We start from the raw sequence: 23,153 nt of genomic DNA, 5'->3' as shown, positions 1-23,153 counted from the left end.
GGGAAAGGAAACAGTAGCCTTTGTCCTTTTAGAGACTCTGCCCCCTGAGTTAAGGGACTCTATAAATCTTAGGAGCTAAAAGCAGTCTCATTCCTTTTGATTTTGTGATTTCTCTTCCTTTCCTTTCCGCCAGGAGAGGAAGGCCGAGTTCGTGCCTGCTTTGATGTGGGTCTGATGTGAATCAGTCTCTGCCAAAGTCCCTTGGTTCTGAGGCGGTGGAAGGCAGGAGAGGGTGGGAGTGGCAGAAGGGAGCAGTGATGGGGGACACTTCACTGTCAGTCTTGTGCCCTCAAGCTGGAGTCTGGTTAATAAAGCCACAAACACACAGATGACTGGCGCCCCCTGGTGACTTGTCTGAGCTGAGGACAAACACGGACTTGGCTTTAATCTAGTTCTAGATTTGTACAGACTCCCTAGAGTCCCAGGATCTGCAGGTGGGCAGAGAGGCCAGCAAGAGCCCAAGCTGGCCAGAGCTCTGGGTGAGGAAGGAGAGAGGGAGGCGGTAGAGACAGGTCAGGGTGCATCCTGCCTGTGCACACCTGCTCCCTCCCATCATCCCAGTCACAGGGGCCACCTCTCAAGGGACATGGAGGGGACACAGGCCTGAAAGGAAGATCTTTCCTATAATTGGAGTCAAATAAATAATCCTGGTCATCAGGGCAGTCTTAGTGGCTGAATTTCCTATTCTGGTTTGTCTGCACTTCCGGGGCCACTGGGCTTCTGGCCAATGTCCAGAGAATCCTGTACTGACCTGCTGGCAGCACTCAGGGATTCTCACACCGAAAATACTCATTGCCACCACACACACACACACACACACACACACACACACACACACACACACACATACACACTTCACTGGGGCCACTCAAATGTGGAGATAAAGACCCACGATACATGGGGATGTGAACTATCCGCATGGGAGGCAATACAGTCACCTACAAGAAAACAATCCTAGGGAAGACAAAAGGCCACTCTAAGAGTCTTCCCTGAGAGTCAAGTTTGACTCAAGGCGGGCCCCAGGGAATGAAGGGGGAACAGGTGAGGTCACCTAGAAGCTAGGGGAGCACGTTAGAAAAGCTTCTTCTCCTTCCCAGGACACACCAGCCAGCCTTGGCCCACTGGACCCCATGAACAGCATTAAGGTGGGCGTGAGCTAGAGAGTCGTGGTGAGGACCCACCTGTCACTCCAGGGCCCATTCCACATGGCCCGGCCCCAAGGGTCCCGGACTCTGATAAGCTCAGTTTTCTGGCCTTGGAAATTTACCTGGAAGGCAAAGGCAGCAGGGGAATGTGAAAGGATCAGTTCATGTGTGAGTTCCAGAGTGGTTCCTCTCAGCTGGGGCTGGCTTTACCGGAAGCCTCTTAACTTCTATACATTAAAAACATGTCAAAACTCATCCATTCTTAACTTGCCCTCGGAATTGTCCTGCTAAACATAGTGGCTAATGTGACATGAATCTCGAAATGAATGAGTGACTTGCTAGACTGCAATAACCCTAGAGGCTTGTTTATCTGGGGAGCCTCAGAATCCACAGAGAAAGGTGAAGAGTAATTCTCAGAAGTGCTCAGTGAGCTACTCCTGACTTTCCTTCCTCCTTAGCCTCTTACTCACAGCTGAACACAAGCATAGAAACACATGTTGGGAATTTAAACAGCAACAATAAATAAAAATCACGTCTAAGTCTTCCAAAGCCAATATTCTCCCATTTGGGGTGTCATCTGAGGATCTCTGCTGTCCACAACAATAGCCTGGAGTCAGGAAAGAAAGCCCAGCTAGCTGTCCTTACTCTGCTCTGGGGCAGGAACTGCATAGTTCACAGTTCACAAGGGCTTTGGAGAAAGAGAAAATAAGACTTCTACTCATCAACTAGCCAGAAATTTGAGCTCTCAGAGCAGTTTCCCCTGATATAGGTATACAGTATGTAGGTATATACACAGTGGTATATATGTATATACACACATACATCACCTTACACATGACAAAACATTATCAGTGTGAAATACTGAGTTGCTCCACTTTCTTGGATTTTATTCTATCAGAGAGTTCCAAGTTCCGATCCAACCAACCCTGGATGTTGCTTTGTGGGTTGAATCTTGAATTTGGAGAACCTATTATAAGGGACTTAGGCATCTGTGGATTTTGGTAACCACAGTGGTGGAGGGTTGCCCTAAAACCAATACCCCACAGACACTAAAGGACAATTGCAGTTAAGCTTTTGAGGAGGCAACAGTTATGTGCAGCTAGTGCCCCTGCATCAAGCATCCACTGTGCATCTGTATCTGTACCAATCTCCATCTATCCATCTATCTCTACCTACCATCCATCCATGCCGCCATCCATCCATCCATCCATCCATCCATCCATCCATCCATCCATCCATCCATCCATCCATATATCCAGCCAGCCATCCAGCCCGCCAGCCAGTCACCCATCCATCCTATTGAGTCTTTTCTCTGGAGAACGCTATTACAGGATTGATGTGGAATTAGAGAAGAAAAGAAAAACTAAGACCAGGTTCTCCTATCTGCTACACAAGTTGGGAACTATGATGGAAGCTCATGTTGCTTTCTTTCCTGATTTGCTGTTTGAATGCTGTCTGCCTCCTCTAGATGACACATTCTCTGAAGTCTGAAAGCACAGTTTAAGCTTCAGTGCACTAAGGAAAAGGACGAGCATGGTCACGGCTGTCCCTGCACCCACCAGCAGGACTGCACGTCACCTACCTGATCAATTCCCGTCACAGTGTAGTAATGACCCTTAATGTGACCCAAAGGTGTCCGGTCTTTGGACTGTGCAGTACTTTTGGCCTAAAACATGAAAATAGCACTGTTGGGCCCATCGTGTAAGTCACTCCCCTACCAGGCCAGACCCAGCTCTGCCTGGCCCGGCCTCTTTGCTCCCCAGGAGGAAGGGACATACAAAATGTTCCACAGGAGGCCCCTTAGCACTGACAATGAAGCATTCCCAGCCTCTCCCCAGGATGAGAAGCCCCTCCTTCCCAACAAAGAGTTGACTTTCTGGCCCCAAACAGAACTGTCTGATCATCCCCTCATCGGGGTGCACAGTCACATGCACGAGGAGACATTGTATTACACTCAGCTCGTGTCACCCGCTTGAAAACACCAGGAGATGGGTCATTTAGTAGCAAAGAACAAATTCCCAAGGTTAACTCAAGAGGAAACAGAAACCTTGGGTAAGTTTCACAACTAGACAAGGCAAAACTATGTGTGTGTGTACATAAAGAAAGTAGAAAAAATACTGTTAAGCTTCTACTGCTATATTTTTCATGATGTGTGACATAAACAAAGATTCCAGAAAACAGTAGGGTTTCATTTCATGAAATCAAACCTAGCCATGCATTTCTGAGTGTGTGTGGCTGCTTGTATGAGCAAGGGCAGAGCTGAGAAGGGACACATAGCACCACTGGGGTAGAGAAAGGGAGAGAGATTTGTCGGGATTGTTCTACCTGACACAGCAAGAGTGTCTGAGCTTCGTCATTTGAAAGACATTAAATAGAAACGACTGCTTTGACTAAAATAAATAAACACTGACACTCCCCAGTCCTGGAAGTGCCAGCCCTCCTGTGTGTGCTCAGGGCACCTGCTCATGCCTCTGACTCTGGCAGAGAGCTTGGAAGGGAGAGACACGTGAGCGACTTACGTTGGTGAAGCAGCCCACCAGAGAGCCCCTCTTCAAGGTCTTCTCTAGAATCTCATAGAAGTTCTCTGGAGCCTCTTTGGTTGTGAAGGTCTTGGCTACACCCCCAGTTAAGTCCTTCATGGCCTCGATGGTGTGGCCAAAGTTCAGTGCCTTGTAGCTCCCTTTCAACCTGTGAAGCCCGGAAGTTTGGAAACGGCTGCAGGGATAAGGAAGGCCACTAGGTGGCGCCCCCAGCCAGAGGTTTTTCTAACTGAATCAGAAACCTCCCAAGGCTGCCCTGGCTGGGTGGCATGGAAGGAAGATGGGAAGTAGGATTTGGGGTCTACTTGATGCTCTGAAGACACAAGAAATCTCTGTGAGATAGGAGCCTGGTGTGGGTTACTCTGACTGCGGGGTCAAGAGCCAGACCCACCTCTTATAAGCTAAGTGTTGTGCGAACCCGCTCATGATTCAGTTTCATGATTTGCAAAGTGGGGACACAGTTGTCCTCTCCCCTCTAGGACTGCTGTGATGTTTAAATAAGTCTCTCTCTCTCTTCACAGGACCTGACCCAGAAAAATCAGTCGTGTAGACAGAGAGGTAAGTAACTTTTCCTGCCTGGTCTCAGGTAATCCCAATCACATGCTGCACACGGAACATGTCTGTACATGTACACACACACATACCTGCATATAGACACACACATTATGGATGTATACTCTGCTTGGTTATAAAATAAGCTCTGTGGGTGTGTAGCAATGTTCACTATTGTTTTCCTTTGCAGTTTCTTTTGTTTTTAAAGATTTATTTATGTATGCATATAAGAGCTGGGGTACAGGCCAGAGATGCAGGGGGTGAGAGGATTCACCAGAGACAGAATAGGGAACAGAACAGGCAGAATGAGTGAAATAGACCGCTGAGGGGAGTAGCAGGCCAGGCAGGAGAGGTCTGCTGCGCCACGTGGGTCCCTCTGGCAGGCCAGGGATCAAATTCACTGCAGAGGCTGGGGATTGCTTCATAGTGCTGTGCTTAACCCCTTGCACCACTAGGGAGGCCCCCATTTACAGTTTCTTAATGACAAATGATGTTGATAGTTTGCCTTCTCTTTAGGAAACCTATTTTGTACTCTTCTCCCTGAGGCAAAGGTTTCAAATCCTACCAACTGACTCAAGCCTTTTGCACAGCTTGGGGTGGGGGGAGGTGAGGGGTTCCCTCTTCTGAGCTCCTGGAGAATGAAACCACACCCAACCCAGCCCTAAGCAGAGAAGCTGACCCTAGAGAGGAGGGTCCCTGATGGTAGGACTCGTTGAAGGACTGGGTTGCCCCCACCAGGCCTGGAAAGCATCCCCTTTGCTCCCCCCAAGCCTGTCAGTGGCACCAAAGGAGTTTATGAGACCAGGCGGGCATTGGGAAAAGGAGCTCCTTTGGTTCTTTCATGGTTTAATCCCATCCTGCTGGTTTCAGGATTAATTGAGCCTCCGTTTACCTTCACTTTATTTGGCCACTTATACACCCACTTGGAGGTAGAAGCATGGCCTTCCTCCCTGCTTCCTGTCTCTGAGGACGGATTTCCACAGCTTGAAGATCCAGGTTGAGCCCAGGGGATCCCGTGGGAGCTCTGCTATCATGGCCTGCTGCTGACTAGCTGTTGGGCTGGAAAGCGACATTGCCAGAGGAACTCCAGGCACCGGGTAATTAGAAATGACTGTCGAGATTCTACTTAGCCGGGGTTCCTAGGTTAGTGACATCCAGAGACAGAAAGTAGCAGGGTGGTGGCCGGGGGCTGTGGGGGTGTGGGGAGGGGGTGTAATGTTCAATGGTGCAGAGTTTGAGTCTGGCAGGATGAAGCTGTGTGGGTGATGGTTGCCTAACAATGTGAATGAACTTAATGCCGCTGAAATATACGGTTGACAATGGTTAAAACAGTCAATTTACAATTTAAAAAATTTTCAAGGAGAATTCCAAAGTGGGGAAAGTGACATCTCAGTCTCCACTGGCCAGGAGCCCTGAGGCTTCGCCCTGGCTGTGCTGGTGGGGACGTCGCCCAGAATCCATCCCTGCACTCTGGCTGCGGCCAAAGGCAGGATCCACATGCAGAGGCGGAAAGGGATGCGCGTCGCCATGTGCCTGAGGATGGGCACAGCTAGACCCCGACAGCAAGCTGCCCCAGCCACTCCTGTTCCACCTCAGCCCTGCCTGGGCCCCAGGTGGGTGGCCCTGCCGCCCCACACGTGCCATCCCAGAGCCTCCGTGTCCCTCTCCACGGCTGTCCCCTGAAAAGAACCTGTCCCTGGGAAAGGGGCCTGCCCGCGCTGGGCGACACTCACTTGGCATAGGCTTTCTCCAGCAGGGCGCACCAGAACTTGTTGTTGTCAGCTGAGTGGTAGATCAAGCGGTCCTTGGAGGTGGGCAGCCGGTCATCAATCACCACGTCTACCCACTTGCTGTGTTGCCAGAACTGTCACCCGGGGCAGAGACAGGTTGAGTCTCACAGGAGGTCCAGCCCCCCTTTGTCAACGTTATCACTTTGCTTTTTCTCCCTCAGATCTGGAGGAAACTCTCATGTGGGTTCTGCGATGGGCTCAGCTGTGCTTTGTCCAGGGAGCCACGTGCAGAGCATCCCACCCGCTCCTGACATGGGCTCGAAGACCCTGCGGGGGCCCCTCAGAGCCGGGGTGGACACTCCAGGGCTCTCCAACCAGTTCTCTTTCAAGAGGACAAGGCACCCATGATGACCAGCAGCTGCAGAAACACCTGACATCACACAGCGCCCCAATGAGGTAAGTTCACTTACCCGGAAATGGAAGATCCCAGCATAACCGGAACCAAAGTTTTGGTCCTGGGGGACCACTCTGGCCAGCGCTTTCTCGTTGAGCGTCAGGGAGGCAATGGCGGCTAACAGCCAGCAGTCACCTGTGAGTGAAAAGTCATCAATAGCAGTTCCTACTGCTAATTTGTGGGAAACAGGACAACTCCATGGCCAAAGGAGATGTAGGGCATTCCAGATGGGACCACGTTTTTTTCTGTATCTTTAAATGTGGGAAGGTTACCAGCAAATCTCTCCCCTCTGCCTCCCTTCCCAGCTCTCCTGCCCACTCAGCACAGACAGCTCTTGTCTTGGCAGTGGTGTAGGTCATGCCCACGTGGGTGTCACTGTGCTCTACTGCCTGTCAGCCCCTGGAAGGCCAGGAGGCCAGGGCTGTAAGAGTTAGTGTCAACGGGCCAGGGTGAGTGACATCTCATGCCTGCTTGGCTTGTGGCACTTGGGGTGAGCTCGGAGGGAGCACTTTGCTGGGGCTCATGCCTCCCCAGGCTAGACTGAGCTTTGTTGTAGGTAATAATAGCTCCATGGGCATCATCTACTTTCACTTATCTTGCATTGTCAAGATTTGTAGACTGATCTGCTGGTTTCCCCAGCTATAACCTTCAAGTTAGCCCCCATTCAGAGGAAAACACAAAAGTGAGTGTGAACATCAAGGAGTGTTTTAAGCTTACACTGTACAGACTCCCACATGTATTATGGCGCTCATATTGAGCATGGGGCAGAAACCTCATCTGTACCTATCAGAGCTCTAGCTGCTGCCTGTGAAAGATGTCTGAGTAGACAGTGGGAATTACCTATTTAACCCACAGCACCTCCCCATTCTACCCCAAATCTATTTGCAAATCTACCCCAAATCTAATACCACTTGAATTCATTGGAACTCAAGTGTGGCTTCCTAGGAGCTGACATTTCTGGAAAGTTCTTTGTACCACTGGACTTGGGAAACTGTCACACAACCCTTTTTTGTCATTGCCAGAGACTATTTCGCCAGAAATATGCTCAGCTTTTGGAGAGAGAATCAGATGCCATTTATACAATTCATAATAAGGGAAAAACCCCAAGAAGAGATGAAAATTACTGATCACTGTTGAGTCTGTGCCAGTGGATAGGTTTGGCCACCTCAAGCACGATGCTGGGTGAGGGTGCCCGCAAAGTTCAGTTTGTCGGGTGAAAGCATGCAGGTGGCCCCTGATAGGGAGGGGCAACGATGGTGTTGGTGATAGTCAAGTGCTTATTTGGGGGGCTGGTTCACAGCTGTCCATTTTATTGTTATCCTTTATTCTCATGTGTTTTTTTGCATTGAAGTGGGGTATAGGCCAGATGTGGAGTGGTAAGACTCACCCCTCGGCCACCAGGGAGGCCCTCCTTCATTCATATGTTTTTTTTTTTTTTTTAGATTTATTTATTTATTAATACAAGCACTGGATGCAGTCAGAAGTGCGGGAGGGTGAGAGAATTCACCAGAGCCAGAACAGGGAACAGAACAGGCAGACTATGAAATACACTGCTGAGGGAAGCAGTGGACTGCAGGAGAGGTCTGTCGGGCCATGTGGGACCCTTGCCAGGTAGCAGGGGATGGAACCAGCACAGCAGAGGCTGCAGGCAGCTTTGCATCCCAGCGCTCAAGTGCTGCACCACCAGGGGAGGCCCCTCATTCATATGTTATATACAGTATTCAGATGTAGAAAAAGTGCCACAAAATAATATTTGTCATCAACTATCAACTAAGGTTGTAATTTCAAAATAGTTTTACACCAAAGTGACAAATTAAAACTTTGAAAAACACAAAGGAGTCCCATCAACGATTTTCTAGTGAATGATAATTCCTAGTGAAACAGTATCACCAGGGGGATGGGTGCGTGAAGGGATGGGTGAGGGGAGTAGAGGAAGAATGGGGTTGACAACTGAGAGGGAGACGTTGAAGAGAACAGGGAGAACTCTTAGGGGGGCTAAACCTCAGAAAATGAAGACCAACCTGAACACTTTCTTTTTTTTGAAGGGCCAAGGTTCTATTTAGAATGTATAATTCCATGTATCCACCGTGTCTGTGTCTCTATGTCTATCATCTACCTACCTCCCTGTCCATCGTCTGTTTATCTTCTGTCATGATTCATGTGTCTGTCTGTCTGTCTGTGTATCAATCATCTCTCATCATTCTAGGTGTGACTTTTGAGTTCTGGGAGGGTAACTCAGCCACTTGTCATGAAGCTCCCGGCATGTCCCACTTCATCCGTCAGACCACAGTGGTGACCTCAGCTGTGGGGAACTCAGTGTCTGCTCCCGCTCACAGTAGTTTGCTCTCTTTGGTTCATTCCTCTGGGGGTTGAGGTGGTCCCTAAAGCATGAACCCCAGAGGCAGTGTGGCAAACTGGTTAAGAGGAATTGGGGGCCCTGACTCTGCATATCTATCATGTCTGTGCTTTTGATAATTCACTTTGCCTCCCTCAACTTGGGTTTCTCTGTAAAATTGGGAGCGTGGTTGGGAAGACCAAGAGAGGCAATGAGTGCTGAGGGGAGGCCTAGCAGACCACCGAGCTAATGTTCTGATGGAGCCAGCAGCCAGGCAGCGCCTCTGGGTCTGTCTGTTCTCTGAAAACCGGTGGGGAGCAGAGCGCCAGGGATGTGGAGTCCTCTGGCTCCCATTCAGCAGAGCAGGTGGCCAACTGGGGAGAAGGGGGAAGCAGAAGACGGGAGCAGTCATGTTCCCCAATCCCTGTGCAGGGAGTGGCTGGGGACCTGTGCTGCTTGAGCCTTGGCGGCAGCTCAGACCCCCAGGAGCATCTGTCCAACCACCAGCTCTCCATGCGCGACCCTCTCACTCACCAAGATCCCCTTGGCGGATGTCAGTCCTGGTGGCCCCTCCGAGAATGAATTCTGGGTTTTTCACTATTTCCTGGAAGAATGAGGGCATCGTCAGTGAGGCCTGGCCCTCCCGCCCCTTCCTGGCCGGCTCTCCTTTCTTGCAGCAGAACACTTTATTCCATCACTTGGCCCCTTCACCCCTCTGCCTACATGCCGGTCACTGCAGGGAGCCTCTTCTCTGCTTGGGGAACTTGGTCTCAAGCTCATGGACCCTCCCTAGGAGGCTTTCATCCCCTCCAAGCACACTTGGTGTCTTCTTTCCAACTCATACTGTTTTAATGAAACCATCGGTGCTGTTGTTGCCTGTGACGCCCCCTTCAGAGCCCGTCTTCTGTGAGGCTGGCACTGGCTTGCCTGTGAGAACCCCATTGTTCCTCAGCTTCCTACACCATGCCCAGCATTCTGAGTGATGGTCACAGTGTGTTGTGGTGGCGGGACAAGGGGAGGCCGTGGTAGGACGAGGCCTTTGGAGGAATCCATGCCTTGTTGCTATGCAGTGCTGACCCCAGAGAGGGCACTGAGCAGGGGATGGCATGAGTCCCACAGGCAGTAGCTGGTGGCTTGATGGTCTAAGAGTGGAGGCAGGGAGGTAAGCAGGAGGGAAGGAAGTAACTAGAATTTTTCAGGAGAAAGCCTGAGGCACTCAGTGATAGCCTTGTCAGGTTTAGGAAAATACTAGATGACCAGAAGCAGTTTAGACATGATTCAGGTGGACTGGTAAATAGGTCAGTACACACACACACACTCACTCACACACACACACACACACACACACACCCATCGGGAAATAGTAATAAAGAGATTACCACTGTAAAAAGAACTCATGTGCATCTTGAACTCTGTCCTGAAGTTCCAGAATCGTGTGTGTATTTTAAATAGACAGGCTATGTATTTAAAACATCTTCATTATTTTCATGACAGGAGACAGCATGAAGGCAGACGTGGGGCACCCAGTGCCCTTCAAAAGGTGAGATGCAGAGCAAATGGTGGTGATGCCAGTAACCGCAGCAGGGCGCCGTGTCTACCATGGGCACTAGTGTCTCAGCTTCACAGGGAGGAGACTGAGGTGGGGGAGTCAGTGGTGTAACTGGTGTGACCAGTCACTAGACAGATGGGTGGCAGGGTCTCAGCTGCGTCCCGGCCCTCCCTGCACTCTGTTCCTTGCCGTCCCAGCCTACCCCTGGGGGCTCTCCCAGGTGGGTCCCCACCCGAGGGAAGGCAGCCAACACCACCCAGTCAGAGGCTGAGCCCTGACTAACCCAGCACAGCAAGTACTGACTCCTTGTCCCAGGCAGCAGCTGATGTCTCTTGGGAACATCACCTCCTATTGTTAGGGGTGGGGGGGCATGGACACTGGCTCATGGGTACTGCGGGAAGGGAAAACAGGATGTGTTGGGCAGCCCCTTGCTTCCTATGCACCCCCCATCATGGCGACACTGCACGCTTGCTTCGTGAGCCCCGGTCCACACTGTGCACCCTGGGCTCTGAGCAGAAGCTGCTGAGCACTTTACATACATCACCCAGGTGAACACCCTCCTGGAGTGGTGGCTGGGGCTGCCCCCCACCCTCTCCCCTTGGGTGGGACCTGTTGCTTGGGACTGGCCCAACTCATCCTGAATAGCCTTGACCTCCACTCCCTGACTACCAAGACACTATCAGACTCGATTCCTGACCTCCGTGGGAGTGAGACTGCTGGGGGCTGGATGCAGCAGATGCCCTGGAGTCCCCCTTAGAGTACCCCCCGCCCAGCCAGCTGTTATGTGCTCCCTGCGTCATTCCCAGCCATCACTCTGCATGGCCTCCTCTGGGAAGCCGGCCTGGTTCGGGTTTATGTTCTGCCTCCCCTCCTGCTCCCTCCTCTCCTGCTGCCCTCTCCAGGGTCCTTGGATCCTCCTGGCAAGCCCCCTTTCTGCCACCCCAACCTTCTGGCTGCACTCACCCCTGGCCGTTTCCACACGACGGGGCTCTGGGGCTCCTCGCTGTGGTAGAGAGAGGAGCTGTTGGCCTGGAAGTCTGCGTCCTCAAACAGCGTGCCCTTCCGCAGGCACTCCTGCCTCAACTGCTCGAAGCTCTGGCCTGAGGAATGGATGATGCGAGCGTCCTTGGGAGCTGGGGAGCAGCCAGCAGCCATACCTTACCTCTACCAGGTCCCGGGCCCCAAGAGTTCCCAACTAAGCCTGGCTGAAGGCGAAACAAAAGAGGCAAAACCAAAAGTGAAAGAAAAAATAGTCAACAGTGTTGAAGAATGTGATCAGGACTCTTCAGATGATGAAATATTTTTCCCCAGCCAATGCAGACCTACTAGCGAGGGCATAGGCTCCTAATTATGAAACCATTCCAAAATCCAAACTGATTTCCAGCCCGGATGGGCTGAGATTATTAGGATATAAAAATAAAAATTCAAAAACAAGTAAGAGATAATGTGACATGATCTTATAAATAAATAAAAAAAAATGCTTCAAGCTTTTCCTGTTAATTTTTTGGGGAGGAGGCTACGTTCCCCTCACTGGAGGTTTCCCCCACTACAGTTTTGCCATTTGTTCTTTTTAAATAAATAAATAAGAAATTTTTAAGTAATAGTACTCCAAGTTCATTCACAATTATTAAGGTGATAGAAAATGGTTTTAGATGACTACATGACTGTATATGACTATAATATGACTGAAAGGTTTTTATTAAAATAGTATAAACCCACTGCAGCGGATGGGTGGGGGCTGCCCCTGGTCTCAACAAGCAGCTGCCTGGACTTTTTCTCTGGTGTTGAGATCACTGGCAGGTCTCTACTGCCTTCCTGCTGTGGGGAACTGGACTCTTCCATTGTCCACCTTAAAAAACTATTTTGGTTGGCCTCCCCTGGTGGCGCAGTGGTTGAGCGCTGGGCTGCAAGGCTGCCTGCAGCCTCTGCAGCACCAGTTCAATCCCTGGCCACTGGTGAGGGTCCCACATGGTGCGCAGACCTCTCCTGCCGCCCGCCGCTCCCCTCAGTGGTGTTGTTCTTCAGTCTGCCTGTTCTGTACCCTGCTCTGGCTCTGGTGAATTCTCTCACCCTCCCGCGCTTCTGACTGTACCCAGTGCTTGTATAGATAAATGGATAAATCTTTAAAAAAAAAAAAACTATTTTGGTTCATTCTAGAAAAAAAGGTTCTATTTCCCTGTGTTTTTTTTTTATTTTAAAGTCTACATTGTCTAAGGTAAAAATTACTGAGTTACTTTGGACTGCCTAACAAGCTGTGCAAAATGCTTATTGGTTGAATAAAAGTTTTTAAAGTTACTTAATTGTAAATTGGTTAAGTTTCCTGCAAAAGGTTAAGTTTCATGTTAAAACTAATTAACCTGGTAAAATATGAAATAATAATAGAGACATTTTTGAGCTAAATTCTAAACCTCAGATTTTAATAAAAGCCTCAAAACAGGCAGACTGTAAAAATTTGCCTCTTCTCCTGTTCTCAAAATAAAAGTGTTCTTTTATGTTTTAAAATATGCTTGTTCTCAGTGAGATAAAAAGTTAACAACCTGGGGGCCTCCCCAGTGGCACAGCGGTTGAGCGCTGGGTTGCGAACTGCCCGCGGCCTCTGCGGCGCCGGTTCGATCCCCGGCTGCTCCCCGGCCACCGGCGGAGGGTCCCACATGGCGTGCAGACCTCTCCTGCCGCCCGCTGCTCCCCTCAGCAGTGTACTTCGGTCCTTCTGCCTGCTCTGCTCCCCGCTCTGGCTCTGGTGAATTCTCTCACCCTCCCGCGCTTCTGACTGTACCCAGTGCATGTATAAACAAAACAAAACAAAACAAACCAGCAAACAAATAAATAAAGCATGCCTCTATAAAAAAAAAAAAAAAAGTTAACAACCTGGATGATTCCTAAAAAACTACTGACAATGATCACAGATTTCCCCTTTGGCATAATTGCATGTTTCCCTCAGCAGGAATTCACTACCAGCCTTATCAGACTAATCTTTCTGTTTATAACTTCTCAGAGCCTGGAGCAGATGCCTCCACCACCAATGTCTCAAAAATTCTAAGTTTTACCAACAGGGCTCTGCCATTTACAACCGGTCGGATCACCTCCTTCCATCTTTGGAACCCATCACCCGATAGTATTCAACTGGATGGATTGCTTCCACCTACTTCTTCAAGGCTTCCAATGGGACTCATGCATATCCTGATTTGTTTCACCTGTTGGCCGCTACATCAACTGACTTCTTTCAACGACCAGGACATTCTATTCACTCTTCCATCAAAAGGGTCTGTGTAGGCCCTCCACACGCCCTTCTTGTTGAGGGCCCCTGGATGTTTGACAATTACTTGTCATCACCATGCCTTTCACGTCAATTGTACAGGTTACATCCTAACCAATTGTATCACTCCTGTTAGTTCATGGTCTAGTATGATATGTATTATTTTACATCAGCCTCCTTATGTTGTTCTTCCTGTGCATCTAAAGCAGCCATGGTATGATGACACTGGAGCTTATGCTCTCCAACTTATTGAACGGGGCCTGCATCGCTCTCAAAGGTTTGGAGCGGCGCTTTACCGGGTATTACAGCACTTATTGCCATTATTAGTTCTGTTGCTGTTTCTACTACTGCCCTTGTACAACAAGTTCATACTGCCTCACATGTTAATCAATTATCTTGTAACATCACATATGCTTTAATTGTCCAAGATGGCATTGATAAAAAATTTGAGGCTCGTTTGAATATCCTTGAAGAAACTATATTATATGTTGGTAATCAAATGCAGCATATCAAAACTCACTTGACCACTAAATGTCACTCTGATTATAAATGGATCTGTGTTACTGCACATGTTTATAATTCCTCTTCTATTCCTTGGAACAATGTCAAAAATCATTTGTTGGGTGTATGGGATAACACAAATGTTTCCCTGGACCTTACCGCTTTGCAGGAAGACATCAAGGCAATTAGCTTAGCTCATGTCTCCTCCTCCACTCCTGCTGAGGTTGCTGATTCCTTCCTGGCTTCTTTGCAGCACTATACCACTAAGGCCGCCTGGTTCCCATCATTTATTACTATTGGTATCATTTTGTTTGTCACCATGCTTACGCTACTTCTCTTCCCATTGTTTATCAAATTACTTTTCTGTGCTATTAGACAATTACAAATTGAGTTAAAAATTATGCAAATGATGACCAAAAACAAAAAAAAGGGGGAAATGCTGCAGGGGGCCTAGCTGCCCCAGCCAGGTAAGACACTGGCAAGCTGCTAAGAAAAGGGTCTCACGCTGTGGGGCTGAAGTTTAAAGAGCCTCACACTGTGGGGCTGAGGATTTCTTGTGCCTCACACCATGGGGCTGAAGATTAAACATACTTTTTTTTTTTGTTCTTGGTCATAAAAAGAAAAAAACTCATGGAATATACATTGGGCAATAAATTATAAGAATATTGTAAGTACATGGCATGGAAAATTACTTGCTTACAAATTAAACACTGAATAATTTGGCCCACTTGACAATGGGAAGTAATTACTTCGCAAGGGCATGTCTTATAAACAACCCAGAGCTGGTCATAATAATATTCCTCATATGGAAGTTCCGTAGAGAAGCCTTGTAATGAATCATGAAGTGGATTACGCCAGGAGTCTCTAAGTAATAGAAAAAAGTTCTAATAACTGATTCCTGGAAAGCAACTGGTCTCTGGCTGTAAGCCATATAGATAGAGGAGTCTCCTGATAGTGTAGCCTTGGCGACAGGGCACCACCAAGGACTGTTAGATGACCTAGGTAGTTATTTAGGCTGAAATAATGTATCTAAGTTTTAGTTATCTATTAACTTTTAAAGTCATTTCTTTTCTTTTTTTTTTTTTAAGATTTATTTTATTTATTTATTTATTTATACAAGCACTGGGTACAGTCAGAAGCGCGGGAGAGTGAGAGAATTCACCAGAGCCAGAGCGGGGAGCAGAGCAGGCAGAAGGACCGAAGTACACTGCTGAGGGGAGCAGCGGGCGGCAGGAGAGGTCTGCGCGCCATGTGGGACCCTCCTGCGGTGGCCGGGGAGCAGCCGGGGACCGAACCGGCACTGCAGAGGCTGCGGGCAGCTTCGCAGCCCAGCGCTCAATCGCTGAGTCACCGGGGAGGCCCTAAGGTCATTTCTTTTCTTAAGAACACATAGGGGACAAAATGTCTATGGGAAAGGAATGTACTGATTGTTTTGTTTTGCTTCTATGCATATGATGATGTAATCCCATCCCTTGCCTTAAAGTATAAAGACCCGCTGAGACCCTCAGCAGGAGATGCTTACACCAAAATAAGAGTGTTTTGTGTCTGCCTCACTCCCCTTCCCTTCAGCCCTTAAAGAAGTTTGGCCTAGGCCTTCTCATCCTTTCAGGGACATCTGACCTGACATTTTGCTGAAAGCTGGTCTTCGGCAGAACAGGTGAATTGCCTGAATACACTGCTGAGGGGAGCAGCAGGGAGACTGGACAGGTCTGCCATGTGGGTTCCTCCCTGGTGGGCGGGGTTGGTGCCCCCTCCTGTCCTTCTGGCCTTGGCATCCTTGTTTCCCACCCCTGTCTTCACACTGGGAGGTGCGTGGGGTCTGCTCAGTGGCCCCACCTGGTAGCTACTTCAGCTCAGCTCTTGTCAATTGGGTCCACCTGCTGCTGCATTTCTGGAGTCATGGAATGTTCTTTCTTGGACCATCTCACAACGCTTAGGCTCATCCCTGCGTTTCATTTTATTCTTCCAATAATAATGATGTCCCCAAGTGTCCGCACATGTCTACAGCGATGGGGTCTCTTCTCTGAGAAGTGGCTACGGGGCTCTTTTGCCCGCTGTGTATTGGGGTCTTGAGAGCCTGCCTCAGTCTAAGGCACCTCCGGTGGGTACCCATAGGAAAGGGTCAGCAAAAGCCAGACAAGTCTGGGAGGAAAAGAGCAACATTCAAATCAAGATAAAAGCTGCCACTGTTGGGGCTTCCTTGGTAGTGCAGGCGGATGAGCGCCACATTATGAAGTTGTCCGCAGCCCCTGCAGTGCTGGTTCGATCCCGCCAGCCGGCGTGTGTCCCCCCGCCGGCGAGCAGACCTCTCCTGTCTCACCCGCTGCTCCCCTCAGCAGTGTATCTCAGTCTCTCTGCCTCTTCTGTTCCCCACTCTGTCTCTGGTGAATTCTCTCACCCTCCCCTGCATCTTGCCTGTACCCCGGTTCTTGTATAAATAAATAAATCTTTTTCTTTTTTAAAAAGCTGCCACTGTCACTGCACCCCAGGTCTCTTCCCACCATCTGTTTCAACCTGTCCAGGACCAGGAAGCAAGGGCAGCCTCTTCACCTCTCTCTCTGCTCTACGTGCCTCCTCCAGGCCTCCTCCTGTTTCCATCCTGCTTCCTTCCTCCTCCAGTCTCCTCTGCAGCTTCCCCTCCTCCCTGCACAGCTCCTCCCTCCTGGTCTGGGGCAGAGAACCTGGACCCCCCCCTTTTCCTGGGGACCACCCTGTTACAATAGGAGTCCCTCTAATTCCATGCATTTGGTTGTCAATGGTAATAGTTTGTCTCTCCACGTGGCTGAATAGTGTTGTTGTGTGGACAGACCACGTCTTTTTGACCCCGACCTCTCCGTGGGCACGCAGCCTGCTGCCTTGGCTTAGGTGTAATTTGGTTATAAATGTGTGGATGAGGCGAGCTGGGCATCTGTAGGGTATGGAAAAATGTCAGGCTTTTCTGCCCTCCCACCATCAGGATAGATGATGGATCCTTGAGGTCCTGAATGCATGCCTGATGGCGGGCACCTAGAGTAGGGTGTGGGCATAGGTAGATGGGATACACCTGGGCTAAGACTGGGCTTTTAAGGGTGGCGTCACGGGGACGCCCGAAGAAGCCGAGAACAAACAGAACCTGAGAGAAGAAGAGAAGCAGAGAGAATGCCAGAGAGAACCCCGATAGAGTGAGGACTTGCTGGGGGCTGGGAGGACTACCAGCCTTCCGGCCCCCCAGCATCCCTGCCTGCCATGTGCCTGGTAAATCTAAATAAAGACCTGCAAAAGCCACTGAGGACTCTGACTCCTCCTTTACCCGGTCTGCTGGATCAGAAAACCTGCACTGTGGTCTTCCTGCCCCTACAATTGGCATAAGTCAGCAAGATGATCCATGCAGATGGGTATGGAGTCCACCAAAGACCTGGAGGGACTGAGGAGTAACAGACTGTGTTTGCCTGTGACAAGCTGGAGGCGTCATGGTGGCACAGGAGATGGACATGGTCCGGGAGCTGTGGGATGTGACCTGGCATGGAGGAGACGCCCGAGAGAACCAGCCAATGACCCCCGAGGCAGCAAGAGTCATCAGGGAAGAGAGGACTACGATTTGGAGCTCACCAGTGCTGATGCAGGGAGAGGCCTAATGGACTTGGACTGATGAACTGACAATCCCGCCAGAAGGCAGAGGAACCTTGGCAGGTTAAGTTTTTGGGACCCTGGGGGAGGATGCTGTAGGGTAAGGTAAAAGGTATCAGGCTTTTCTGCCCTCCCGCCATCAGGATGGATGAGGGAACCCTGTATCCTGAATGCATGCGTGATGGCGGGCACCTGAAGTGGGTACAACTGCGCTGAGACTAGGCTTTTTAGGGCGGCGTCACGGGGACGCCAATAGAAGCCGAAAGAGAAGCCGAGAGAGAAGCAGAGAAGGCCAGAGAGCCCAGATAGAGTGAAGACCTGCTGGGGGCTGGGAGGCCTGCCAGCCTCCTGCCTCCCAGCCCCCCTGCCTACCATAGGCCTGGTGAACCCCAAAAAAGACCTGCAAAACCCCTGAGGGCTCCAGGACTCCTCCTTTACCCAGTCTGCATGGGATCCTAGAAAACCTGCACCATGGCCATTCCTGACCCCTACAGATGCTATCATTTGTAAACCCTAGGAGATGGGAATATGGGAGTGGCCAATAGACCTTGATGGCAAAAAGCAGCCTGTGTATGCCCAGCAGCTAGGCAGAGGAGAAAAGCCAAATGAGAAGGTGAAAGCTGGTGCTGATGCTAAGTTTGGGAAGCCCTGAGTGGCTGTTAAGCACTAAGTAAGCTGAGGAAGGCCAGTGAGTCTCAGAAAATCATCTGTGGGTGATGCCCTGCTCATTCTCGAGGGAGGGTGAGGAGCTGAGGAACCCGGCCTGGGGGAAGGGTAGGGAACGTGGCTTGGGGTGGAGCCCAAGCCAAAAAGGGACCCAAGAGAGGCTGCATGTAGAGTTTGGATCCCCGACCCATGTGCTTGTGCAGTGGGTTGGCCTGAGTGCAGGGGTCTGTGTGTCGCATTGGTGGCTATGAAAGCCGACTGTTGGAGCGACTGCAGACAGAAACCCTGAGGGTTGGTGGATTACCCCCAAAGAGTAGAGAATCCCCAATCCAGGAGTGAGTGCATCGTTGGGGTGGATGTGGTGTGTGCCTTGTAGCCGACACTATAGCCAGAGAAGGTCAGGAAGCCTGACGGCTCCTGGCGTGTGACAGATGTCTGAGTGATTGCCCCTCCCTTGTATGAGCAATGCCTTTGGCAGCAGTGTGGTAGATCATCTGCTGGTAACAATAATTGTCTTTTGCCACTAGGTTGGTGCCCTGCCTGGACTTACTTGTGTTCGGTTGTATTTTGCTATATTGTGATGTTTTTCATTTACTTTCGTGGGCCATGGCTGCAGTGTCCATATTGCCAAGAGACATGTATTTATGACTTGTATATAGAGACTGATAAAGACTATATGGCAGAAAACCCAGAGGGGATGGACTGTAGGGTAAGGAAAAATGTCAGGCTTTTCTGCCCTCCGGCCATCAGGATGGATGAGGGAACCCTGTGGTCCTGAATGCATGCCTGATGGCGGGCACCTGGAGTAGGGTGTGGGCATAGGTAGATGGGATTCACCAGGCTAAGACTGCTTTTAAGGGTGCTGTCACGGGGACACCAGAAGCCAAGAACAAACAGAAGCTGAGAAGAAGAGAAGCAGAGAGAATGCCAGAGAGAACCCCGATAGAGTGAGGACTTGCTGGGGGCTGGGAGGACTGCCAACCTCCCGGCCCCCCAGCACCCCTGCCTGCCATGTGCCTGGTAAATCTAAATAAAAGACCTGCAAAAGCCACTGAGGACTCTGACTCCTCCTTTACCCGGTCTGCTGGATCAGAAAACCTGCTCTGTGGTCTTCCTGCCCCTACAGCACCTCTCTTCTGAAACCCTAGCCGTTAAGCAGTAACTGTCCATCCCTCTTTTCCCTCTGCTTCTGGGAACCACATTCTCACTTCTGTTTCTGAATGTGACTAATCTGATACTCACCTAAGTGGAGTTTCTGGGGCAGGCTGCGCTACCCAGGCTGTCTCTTGACAAGGTCCAGGCATTGGGGAAACCCCCGAGAAGAGGGGATTTCCTGTACTCCCAAAAAGAGGGTTATTGTTCTTACGCATGAATCATTATCAAAGAAAGTAAAAAATGCTAGAAGGTACAGAGAGGAAAGAAACATATTAGCCCTGAGAACTATGGAGAACCAGCTGTGGTTGGAAACCGTAGCCTAACTCAGGGAGCACGTGTTTGCGGCAGCAGTACATTCCCTGGTGTATGCGAAAGGTCAATAGTTCACAGGCCATGTGGAGGTTAGGGATTTCTAGTTTAGAGTTAGACTTCAGTAGAACTAACATAGATTTGATGAGTTGCTTTAGGCCACTTTGAAATAATTGATGAATTAGCCAAGTTAACTGAGTGCTAAGGACATAGGCTGATTTTAGTAACAAAATCTAGAATAGGACTTTCACGCCCACTCTGACACTAGGAAAGGTCAATAGAGTGATTAATTGTCACCAAATGTTGTGCTGTCTTCAATAATTGATCATGTTAGAGAATGAGCTGTGCCTAGGAAACCAGTTGTCCCTGATGTTTTTCTTCAGGTAACCAAAGAAATGCCCTTTTGATAGGAGACCAAGGGAGTCTCTAGATGTTCATGAGAAAACATGTGTTGATTGTCTTTGTCCTGCTTCGATGCTTGTGTTGATGTAATCTCACCCTCACCTTAAGGTATAACTAAAGACCCGCTGAGACCCTCAGCAGGAGATACTTGCACGAGAGAAGGTGTCTGTGTCTGCCTCATTTCCACTTCCCCTCAGCCCCCCAAGATTATGCCAACGCTGTCCTCTCCTTTCCGAGACCCCTGACACGACATTCTGCTGGATCTGGCCTCCAGCAGGTGGCTGCCAAACAGGGACCTGAGAGGTAAGTTTCTTTCCTTTTCCGGGACGGTTAGGCTCTGCTCGCGGGTGAGGTGTGTACCGGAGCAGTAATTCAGAACAGAGAAGTCGAGTGGGTGTCTTATCTATTGAGAAGTTATGGGCCATCCTGAGTCTAAGGAAAGAGGACTCTTTATTGCTATCATTAAGCATACACTTGCTACGAGAGGCGTGAAGACCTCTCATGCACAATTGGCTAGCTCCCTAAATTTTGTTGAGATGTGCTGTCCTTGGTTTCCAAGGGATGGAACTCTGGATGCAAAAACCTGGACCAGAGTAGGAGAGGAAATGACAACCTATTATACTCTCCACGGACACAAAAATGTCCCCATAGATGCGTTTTCACTGTGGGGGTTACTACAAGACATGCTAGATCAAGGGTCTGAAGTGGAAAAAACAAATAAGAAACTCAGGGAGTCACGGCTGTCCATGCCTGGTGTCTCTGTAACCTTAGAGGGCATCCAAGATGCCCGCGGCTGACAGCCCTGTATTAACCAAACAATTGCCTGAACAAGTAGACCAGCTAAGCCTGGCTGAAGGCGAAACAAAAGACGCAAAACCAAAAGTGAAAGAAAAAATAGTCTATAGTGTTGAAGAAAGTGATCAGGACTTTTCAGATGATGAAATTGTTTTTCAAAGGTTAGAAAATAGTTCCCGAGCCAATGCAGACCTCCTAGCGAGGTCGTCGGCTCCTAATTACGAAACCAGCCTAAATTCTGAACTGCCCCCCAGCCTGGACTTGGCTGAGATCGTTAACAGCTATGTTAGTGACTTAGCCAAAGGAAAGACAGATCTCAAGGCTTATTCTGGTAATATTCAGTTCCTCCACATTGAGGCCACAAACATTATCCCGTGATCTAATTTGTAAAATCCCCAAAACTGGCTTTGCAAATGCAATAAAAGAAGCAGAAGAGAAGGGTGATTTTACCTTTGGGTGCTTTCCTGTACTTAATGTTGATAGCCAACTTGAGGAAACTCATTGGGAGCCCCTCCCCTTTGAGCTTTTAAAGAATTAAAAAAGGCAACCAATGATTATGGAGCTACTTTCCCTTATACTAAACAGCTAATAGAATCAGTGGCCAATCGATTTCTCACTCCTTGTGACTGGCAAATGACAGCAAGATCTACTCTGCCTGGAGGCCTTTTTTTGCTGTGGAATGCAAACTATAAGGAGGAGGCAGGAGACTAGTAAACATAATAGGAAAGCAAAAAAGAAAAAAAGATGAAATTCCACTTGAAATGGTTATGGGCCAAGATGATTGGCATGAAAATAGTGCTCAAATCTGGAATCCATCAGCAGCCTTCCGTATTGTGAGCGAGGCTGCAGTTCTTGCATGGACCCGGTTACCAGCCGGTGAAATGAAAACCTCTGGCCTTAGTAATAGCAAACAGGGGCCCGAGGAAACTTACCAATATTTTTTGTCTCGGCTGATGGATGCTGTCTACAAAATTATTCATAATGAAGAGGCAGCTCAAATGCTAATAAAACAGCTGGCTTTTGAAAATGCTTCGATCCCTTGTCAGACATTAAGAAGACCAATTCAAAGAACAGGCGACCTTAGTGAATATGTCCTTAATGAATAAGTTCGAGTCTGTTCAGAAGTCACCCCATCCTACCATCAAGGAGTGGCTATAGCGGCTGCCTTAGAGGGACAGACCAGCAGCCACTGGTTCGCCTCCATTCATAGATAAAAGGGCGAACAAGCAAACGATGGTGGTGCCAAAACATTTGCTACCTGTTTTTCTTGTGGACAGCAGGGGCACTTCAGCAAATTGCCCCAATAAATCAGTCTCTGGGCCTCCACCAACCTTGTTTCAACAGGTTAATATCCATTTGCAGCCAATAACAGTGTGGCTACTTTTAATGTAATGCCTCCAAAAGGTCTTTGTCCTCCATGCAATAAAGGATTTCATGGGGTAAAGCACTGTCAATCCAAATTCCACAAAAATGTCGCTTAACTGCCACCTCATGGACAACCTATTACTGCCACCACCCCGACTGGTTTTTCAAACAATTCCCTGCAGTTGGGAAATTGGGTGAGGGGCCCGACCCAGGCCACTCAAATAATTGGGGACTTGAACAGCCAGAGTGGAAAGCAGTCTCTGATCTCACCCGCGCGACCTCAACCAGCGTAGGCCTGGACTGGCCTTCCACCTCCACAGGACATTACCTCCTGATCAATCATATACTGCGGTGGCGACGGGAGTGTTCAGGCCCCTCCCGCCTGATACAGTGGGGCTGGTATTTGGCTGGGGCTCTACTTCATTGCAAGGCATTAAAATATCACCTGCTGTTATTAACTCATATTTCACCAATGAAATAAAAGTCATAACTGGAGCCTCCAGGAAAAACAATACAAATTCGCCTCAGGACAAAAAGTTGCTCAATTGCTTTTGTTGCCCGTGGTATCGATTGACAATAAAATTGCATCCAACAATGAGATACCATCTCACACCAGTGAGAATGGCACATATTACAAAAACTAGCAACAACAAATGTTGGCGAGGATGTGGAGAAAAAGGAACTCTCCTGCACTGTTGGTGGAAGTGCAAACTGGTCCAACCACTATGGAGAGCTGTGTGGAGATTTCTGGACCTACTAAACATAGAGCTTCCATATGATCCAGCAATTCCAC

The 23,153-nt window shown here is 49.2% G+C and overlaps 1 protein-coding gene across 1 annotated transcript in view; it reads right to left on the bottom strand.

Moving 5' to 3' along the window:
- LOC311183685 (calpain-9-like) overlaps positions 1-23,153 on the bottom strand; it is a gene marked incomplete at both ends in the record, with an annotated part of 68,240 nt that overhangs the window by 37,465 nt on the left and 7,622 nt on the right. The window contains 7 exon segments of the mRNA XM_084253230.1: positions 1,182-1,267; positions 2,728-2,811; positions 3,665-3,833; positions 5,971-6,101; positions 6,438-6,556; positions 9,291-9,360; positions 11,269-11,438. Of these exon segments, the coding sequence (XP_084109356.1) occupies positions 1,182-1,267; positions 2,728-2,811; positions 3,665-3,833; positions 5,971-6,101; positions 6,438-6,556; positions 9,291-9,360; positions 11,269-11,438 (829 nt within the window).

Source organism: Talpa europaea (genome assembly GCF_964194135.1).
Source record: "Talpa europaea genome assembly, chromosome: 14".
Classification (NCBI taxonomy): Eukaryota; Metazoa; Chordata; class Mammalia; order Eulipotyphla; family Talpidae; genus Talpa; species Talpa europaea.
Note: the sequence above shows the minus strand (reverse complement) of the source record. Positions and strands in the feature narration are given on the sequence as shown.